General features: G+C 44.8%; 1 protein-coding gene across 4 annotated transcripts in view; it reads right to left on the bottom strand.

Moving 5' to 3' along the window:
* The window catches only part of LOC123998274 (ATP-dependent translocase ABCB1-like), a 23,462-nt gene extending 15,641 nt beyond the window's left edge, over positions 1-7,821 (bottom strand). For 2 of the 4 annotated variants that reach the window (XR_006832244.1, XM_046303336.1), the window contains exons 1-6: positions 7,757-7,821; positions 7,455-7,524; positions 6,148-6,304; positions 5,517-5,565; positions 336-527; positions 1-9 (exon numbers count right to left, since the gene is read on the bottom strand). The exon at positions 1-9 is cut by the window's left edge and continues 163 nt beyond it. Coding sequence is in view for 2 of the 4 variants with exons in the window: in XM_046303336.1 (XP_046159292.1) it covers positions 1-9; positions 336-527; positions 5,517-5,565; positions 6,148-6,304; positions 7,455-7,524; positions 7,757-7,818 (539 nt within the window). In the remaining 2 variants the exon portion in view is untranslated. Of the gene's footprint in view, positions 10-335; positions 528-5,516; positions 5,566-6,147; positions 6,305-7,454; positions 7,525-7,756 lie in introns of those variants that run through there. The other 2 variants (XM_046303337.1, XM_046303338.1) reach the window with 2 other exon arrangements.
* Positions 7,822-8,519: the final 698 nt, after the last annotated feature.

Raw genomic sequence — 8,519 nt, 5'->3', positions numbered from 1 at the left:
TAGATGTCACTGTGGAGGGGAGGAAATACAGAATAAAACACATACACATACACATACACTCACATACACACTCACATACACACACACATACACACACACACACATACACACTCACACATACACACTCACACATACACACACGTACATACACACTCACACACACACACACTCACATAAACACACACACACATGCATACACTCACACACATAGATACACACACTCCCCATATTTGATTGAACAGGGCTGTTTAAACCCTGAAGCTACATCCAGATGGTATCAATGTGAAACACCTTCCCATATAAACACCAATCCATTCCTATAGGTAACTCCTCACTCTGTTAGGCGGGTGTTGAGTTCTCCCGTCTCGTTGACGTCGAACCAGCCAATCTCCTGCTGCATGATGCAGTGGAAGAAGAGCTTCCTGAGGCGTTTGACCTGCCTGCCTGCCGCCAGGGTCCAGAAGGCCACCTGCATGTAGGCTGCTACCAACACCACCGCACCCATTATAGAGTAGTAGATAGCATGGCTGGAATACAGACATACGGCTGGTCAACACACACACATCCAGACATACAAAACCTTTATGATGGTTTGTAGATAATTGGGGCACAGGGGTACATTTTAGGGAATAATGACTTTGTAAACATGATGGTGACATATGACTGTATGTGCGTTTACATTACGCAGGTGAATCTATACAAAATGCCATCCATTATGGAGTAAATAGCAAGGATACTGAGGCACCAAGGCAGAGAGGTAAAGGTGATCCCTTGAATATACCATTTGACATTACAATGTATTTTATAGGGAAGTAGCTCCTTATCTGGGACCGGATCTTTCAATTCTGAGGCTCTGTATCTGTTCACATATCGGAAATATGTCAAATCGCTGTGTTTCAACGTTCTGTGGTTCAAAATAAAAGGTCCCACACAATCCTACCCTATGACATCATTAATGTGACGCCTGCTCCCGCTCTCCCTGTCTGGCGCTCATTATGCGCAGCAGCGCTCATTGGACTCACCTGGACTCCTTCCCTTTGTTGGTTGTCCTATCAATAACTGTCTGCTTCCCCGTGTGTTTCCTGTGTCTGCATTAATGTCGTTGTGTGTCCCTGTCCAGACGCTGTCCTGTTCTGTTCCATGTTCGTGGTTAAGTAAAAAGCCAGGGTGGAGTGCAATTGTCCTGCTCCCCGCGTCACCGCTTCATTTTGTGTTTACTTTTAATGACATTACATTTTTATATCTTTCATCTTATCTTTTTAACCACAGGACATAAAAACACTGTGTTCACATACAGTGCCTTCGGAAAGTATTCAGACCCCCTGACTTTTTACACATTTTGTTACTTTACAGCCTTATTCTAAAACTTTTTTATTTTTATTATTGCAAATTTATTTCAAAAAACGAAAACAGAAATACCTAATTTACATAAGTATTCAGACCCTTTGCTATGAGACTCCAAATTGAGCTCAGGTGCATCCAGTTTCCATTGATAATCCTTGAGATGTTTCTATAACTTGATTGGAGTCCACTTGTGGTAAATTCAATTGATTGGACATGATTTGGAAAGGCACACACCTGTCTATATAAGGTCCCACAGTTGACAGTGCATGTCAGAGGAAAAACCAAGCCATGAGGTCGAAGGAATTGTCCATAGAGCTCCAAGAAAGGATTTTGTTGAGGCACAGATCTGGGGAAGGGTACCAAAACATTTCTGCAGCATTGAAGGTCCTCAAGAAGATGGTGGCCTTGATCAATCTTAAATGGAAGAGTGCTCCTTGGGATGTTTAATGCTTGGGAAATCTTTTTGTATCCAAATCCGGCTTTAAACTTCTTCACAACAGTATCTCGGACCTGCCTGGTGTGTTCCTTGTTCTTCATGATGCTCTCTGCGCTTTTAACGGACCTCTGAGACTATCACAGTGCAGGTGCATTTATACGGAGACGTGATTACACACAGGTGGATTGTATTTATCATCATTAGTCATTTAGGTCAACATTGGATCATTCAGAGATCCTCACTGAACTTCTGGAGAGAGTTTGCTGCACTGAAAGTAAAGGGGTTGAATAATTTTGCACACCCAATTTTTCAGTTTTTGATTTGTTAAAAAAGTTTGAAATATCCAATAAATGTCGTTCCACTTCATGATTGTGTCCCACTTGTTGTTGATTCTTCACAAAAAAATGCAGTTTTATATCTTTATGTTTGAAGCATGAAATGTGGCAAAAGGTCGCAAAGTTCAAGGGGGCCGAATACTTTCGCAAGGAACTGTATTTACAGATTGGCTGTGTACAGGCACAGTGATCGGTAACCTGCTCTGACAGCTGATGCTTAAAGTTAGAGAGGGAGATATAAGTCTCCAGCTTCAGGATCGGTAAGATAGTCAGTTTTACGAGGGTATGTTTGGCAGCATGAATGAAGGAGGCTTTGTTTGCGAATTATGAAGCCAATTCTAGATTTAATTTTGGATCGGAGATGCTTAATGTGAGTTTGGAAGGAGAGTTTACAGTCTAACCAGACACCTAGGTATTTGTAGTTGTCCACATATTCAAAGCAGAACCGTCCAGAGCAGTGATGCTAGTCGGGCGGGTGGGTGCGGGCAGTGATCGGTTGAAGAGCATGCATTTGGTTTTACTAGCATTTAAAAGCAGTTGGATGCCTCGGAAGGAGTGTTGTATGGCATTTAAGCTCGTTTAGAGGTCTGTTAACACAGTGTCCAAAGAAGGGCCAGATGTATACAGAATGGTGTCGTCTGCATAGAGGTGGATCAGAGAATCACCAGCAGCAAGAGCGACATCATTGATATATCCAGAGAAAAGAGTCGGCCTGAGAATTGAACCCTGTGGCACAACAAATAGAGACTGCTAGAAGTCCGGACAACAGGCCCTCCGATTTGACACACTGAACTCTATCTGAGAAGTAGTTGGTGAACCAGCTGAGGCAGTCATTTGAGAAACCAAGGCTATTGAGTCTGCCGATAAGAATGCGATAATTGGGTCTCCCGGGTGGCGTAGTGGTTAAGGGTGCTGTACTCTGGGTTCGCGCCCAGGCTCTGTCGTAACCAGCCGCGACCAGGAGGTCTGTGGGGCGACGCACAATTGGCCTAGCTTGGTTAGGGAGGGTTTGGCCAGTAGGGATATCCTTGTCTCATTGTGCACCAGCGACTCCTTTGGCGGGTCGGGTGCAGTGCACACTAACCAAGGTTGCCAGGTGCATAGTGTTTCCTCTGACACATTGGTGCGGCTGGCTTCCAGGTTGGATGCGCGCTGTGTTAAGAAGCAGTGCGGCTTCATTGGGTTGTGTATCGGAGGACGCATGACTTTCAACCTTCATCTCTCCTGAGCCCATACGGGAGTTGTAGCGATGAGACAAGATGGTAGCTACTAACTATTGGATACCACGAAATTGGGGAGAAAAAGGGGTAAAATAACAAACAAAAAAGAATGCGATGATTGACAGTCGAAAGTCTTGGCCAGGTCGATGAAGACGACTGTCAATGGCGGTTATGATATCGTTTAGGACCTTGAGCGTGGCTGAGGTACACCAATGACCAGCTCAGAAACCAGATTGCATAGTGGAGAAGGTACGGTTTGATTCAAAATGGTTGATGATCTGTTTGTTAACTTGGCTTTAGAATACTTTAGAAAGGCAGGGCAGGATGGATATAGCAGTCTATAACAGTTTGGGTCTAGAGTGTCTCCACCTTTGAAGAGGGGGGATGACCACGGCAGCTTTCCAATCTTTGGGGATCTCAGACGATACAAAAGAGAGGTTGAACAGGCTAGTAATAGGGGTTGCAACCATTTATGTGGATCATTTTAGAAAGAGAGGTTCCAGAAACGTCTAGCCCAGCTAATTTGTAGGGATCCAGATTTTGCAGCTCTTTCAGAACATCAGCTGTCTGGATTTGTGTGAAGGAGAAGCAAGGGGGGGGGGGGGGGGGGGGCTTGGGCAAGTTGCTGCAGGGGGTGCAGAGCTATTGGCCAGGGTAGGGGTAGCCAGGTGGAAAGCATGGCCAACCGTAGAAAAATGCTTATTGAAATGATCGATTATCGTAGATTTATCTGTGGTGACAGTGTTTCCTAGCTTCAGTACAGTGGGCAGCTGGGAGGAGGTGCTCTTATTCTCCATGGACTTTACAGTGTCCCAACACTTTTTGGAATTAGTGCTACAGGATGCAAATTTCTGTTTGAAAAAGCTAGCCTTAGCTTTTGTAAGTCCCAGTTTACACCAGGCGGTGTCAGAGGAAGGCCCTAAAAATGGTCAAAGACTCCAGCCACCCTAGTCATAGACTGTTCTCTCTGCTACTGCACGGCAAGCGGTACTGGAGCACCAAGTCTAGCTCCAAGAGGCTTCTAAACAGCTGCTACCACCAAGCCATAAGACTCCTGAACAGCTAATCAGATGGCTACCCAGGCTATTTGCATTACACCCTCCCCTCACTCTATGCTGCTGCTACTCTCTGTTATTATCTATGCATAGTCACTTTAATAACTCTACCTACATGTACATATTCAGCGTATGTGACAAATTAAATTTGATGTAACCAAGATTGAACTCTTTGGCCTGAATGCCAAGCGTCATATCTGGAGGAAACCTGGCACCATCCCTACGGTGAAGCATGGTGGTGGCAGCATCATGCTGTGGGGATGTTTTTCAGCAGCAGGGACTGGGAGACTAGTCAGGTGACGGAGAAAATTACAGAGAGATCCTTGATGAAAAACTGCTCCAGAGTGCTCAGGACCTCAGACTGGGGGTGAAGATTCTCCTTTCAACATGACAACGACCCTAAGCACACAGCCAAGGCAACGCAACGCAGGAGTGGCTTCGGGACAAGTCTCTTAATGTCTTTGAGTGGCCAAGCCACAGCCCGGACTTGAACCTGATCAAACGTCTCTGGAGAGACCTGAAAATAGCTGAGCAGCAACACTCCCCATCCAATCTGACAGAGCTTTAGAGGATCTGCAGAGAAGAATGGGAGAAACTCCTCAAGCTTGTAACATCATACCCAAGAAGACTTGAAGCTGTAATCATTTTCAAAGGTGCTTCAACAAAGTACTGAGTAAATGGTCCGAATACTTATGTGAATGTGATATTTCAGTAGATTTTTCTTTAGAAATTAGCAAACATTTCTAAAAACCTGTTTTTTCTTTGTCCTTATGGGTTATTGTGTGTAGACTGATGAGAGAAAACAAACTATTTAATCCATTTTAGAATAAGCCTGTAACATAACAAAATGTGGAAGAAGTCAAGGTGTCTGAATAGTTTCCGCATGTGGACACTAGTATGGTGCTGGAGATAATGAATAGGAGGTTGAAAAGTGGTGGAATTGCCCTTTAACTATGCAGTTCACCCTGTCTAGGTTATGAAAATAGATGAAGTCCAAGTTCCCGTGAGATACTGTGAGAATTTGCGGACTCACAGATACGGACAGAGCCTCTGAAATAAATCCGGTCAAAGATCAGAAACTACTCCCTTCTTGGTAAACTGAAATATCATTGAGTCTTAGCCTCACCCCGTCATCTCCTCTCCCAGAGTGGTGTTTGAAACAGGGAACGTGATGTCTAGAGCAGGAAAAGATGTGACAGTTAGACAGTTAAAGGGCAATTCCACCACTTTTCAACCTCATGTTCATTATATCCAACACCAAACCAGTGTCTATATGTGAAAACAGCCTGTTTCTATGATCTGTGGTTAAAAAGATGATAAGAAAGGTCCTAAAACAATTGTTATCTGTGTCAAAAAACAGTGATTTTCAAAACCTGCAATTGAGTTTGTAGCCAGAGGGTATTTTCTTGCTTCCCGCATCACCTCAAATCTCATATTGTTTGAAAATCACTGTTTATTTTAAAATGTTTTAGCTTTTTATGATGTCATCAGGTATAACTATTTAACGTTATATTTTTCCCCCCAAAAATGTGTCATTTTCACATGTAGGCACTGGTATTGCGTTGGAGATGAAAATGAGGTTGAAAAGTGGTGGCGTTGTCCTTTAAGAGTGTGTGTGTGTGTGTGTGTGTGTGTGTGTGTGTGTGTGTGTGTGTGTGTGTGTGTGTGTGTGTGTGTGTGTGTGTGTGTGTGTGTGTGTGTGTGTGTGTGTGTGTGTGTGTGTGTGTGTGTGTGTGTGTGTGTAGGGACTGACTCACTGGTGAAGTTATTCTGTGTCTGTATGGAGTCTCCTATGAAGCTGTCAGTCATGTCCCCAAAGACAATACACATGAGAGGGAGGACCGTTCCATTAACCATAGCCATGATGGTCCCCAGCACAATCATCAACCTGTCCCAACCATCAGCAAACCTGAACTATAGAGGCATGGGGGAAGAGGAGCGAGAGTGAGGGGCAGGATGGGGATATGAGGGAAGTGAGAGATTGGGAAGGATAGAGAGAAAGGGAGTGAGAAGGGGCAGGGGAGAGGGAAGGGGAGAATGAATTAAAGGGGGAAGGATAAGTGGGGAGGAAAAGGGACAGAGATGGACAGATGAGCAGAGAGAGAAAGAGAACATATGAAGGTAATGAATACTCTGAGTCATTTTGTATGTAGAACTCCAGTATGTTTCTCCAGTGGTAGAGGCTCCTAAACAGAGGAAGTTTAACCAGCTATTCTACTGGCCCAGCAGGGGAACAGAGGAAATTCAACCTTCAGCTATGTTACTGGCCCAGCAGGGAAACAGAGGAAATTCAACCTTCAGCTATTCTACTGGCCCAGCAGGGGAACAGAGGAAATTCAACCTTCAGCTATTCTACAGGCCCAGCAGGGGAACAGAGGAAATTCAACCTTCAGCTATTCTACTGGCCCAGCAGGGAAACAGAGGAAATTCAACCTTCAGCTATTCTACTGGCCCAGCAGGGGAACAGAGGAAATTCAACCTTCAGCTATTCTACTGGCCCAGCAGGGAAACAGAGGAAATTCAACCTTCAGCTATTCTACAGGCCCAGCAGGGGAACAGAGGAAATTCAACCTTCAGCTATTCTACTGGCCCAGCAGGGGAACAGAGGAAATTCAACCTTCAGCTATTCTACAGGCCCAGCAGGGGAACAGAGGAAATTCAACCTTCAGCTATTCTACTGGCCCAGCAGGGAAACAGAGGAAATTCAACCTTCAGCTATTCTACTAGCCCAGCAGGGAAACAGAGGAAATTCAACCTTCAGCTATTCTACTGGCCCAGCAGGGAAACAGAGGAAATTCAACCTTCAGCTATTCTACAGGCCCAGCAGGGAAACAGAGGAAGCAGACCACTCCCCAACCCCTCCTATTTCCACATTAATGTCTGATCTGGGTTCCAACTTTACAGGCATGCAAGCACGTTGCACGCACACATTCACATGCACACACATTCGCACAACCACCCACCCATACACACACACACCAATAATACCTCAGGGCCCTGATAATAAATAGTCTACAGTGTGTAAAGCTGGAGAAGTATGTGACAGTTTATCTCAGCTACTCACCAGAGCTATGGCTCCAATCATCGGCATCTTTGGCTCTTTCTCCCCCTTTTTCTCTTCATCTTTATCCTCTCTAGAAGAGACAGAATATCTACAACATCATTTTATAAATCAATTTTATATAATAATCTTTAAACTTTAAAAACGGCAAATTAAGTTATTGAGTTTTTAAACTCAGGAACTAGACCGTAATTCCAAGGAAGGAATAATAACCCAAATCGATATGATACTGACTATAGAAACAATTGTTGACAACATACAAACACCCAAAGACAAAATTCTAGGCAGAGCACCTAAATATTTACCCAATGTCTCCGTTTTGCTCAATCTTGACATTGGCCACAGCTATCTCGTCCTTCTTGCCCATGTCTGGGTCTTATGACATGTAGGAAACAATACAGACAGGTACAACCGTACAGGTGAGATCGCAAAGACGTGTAACGGTAAGATATTTAAGCGTCCTCAAGAGTCTGGGGAAAGACAAACTTTGACATCTGCAATAAAGCATTTAAGGGGCTAACCCACAGGCTGAACTCATCATGGACGTGCGTGCGAATTCATTGCTGGTCAGTACAGAGACAAAGTGGAATCTCAATTCAATGGCTCAGACATAAGAGGCATGTGGCAGGGTCTACAGTCAATCACGGACTACAAGATGAAATCCAGCCCAGTCACGGACCAGGATGTCTTGCTCCCAGGCAGACTAAATAACTTTTTTGCCCGCTTTGAGGACAATACAGTGCCACTGACACGGCCTGCAACGGAAACATGCGGTCTCTCCTTCACTGCAGCCGAGGTGAGTAAGACATTTAAACGTGTTAACCCTCGCAAGGCTGCAGGCCCAGACGGCATCCCCAGCCGCGCCCTCAGAGCATGCGCAGACCAGCTGGCCGGTGTGTTTACGAACATATTCAATCAATCCCTATACCAGTCTGCTGTTCCCACATGCTTCAAGAGGGCCACCATTGTTCCTGTTCCCAAGAAAGCTAAGGTAACTGAGCTAAACGACTACCGCCCCGTAGCACTCACTTCCGTCATCATGAAGTGCTTTGAGAGACTAGTCAAGGA

This window comes from Oncorhynchus gorbuscha, linkage group LG15, assembly GCF_021184085.1.
Source record: "Oncorhynchus gorbuscha isolate QuinsamMale2020 ecotype Even-year linkage group LG15, OgorEven_v1.0, whole genome shotgun sequence".
In the NCBI taxonomy this organism is placed as follows: domain Eukaryota; kingdom Metazoa; phylum Chordata; class Actinopteri; order Salmoniformes; family Salmonidae; genus Oncorhynchus; species Oncorhynchus gorbuscha.
The sequence above is the reverse complement of the archived record's forward strand: the minus strand, read 5'-3'. Positions and strand labels throughout refer to the sequence as shown.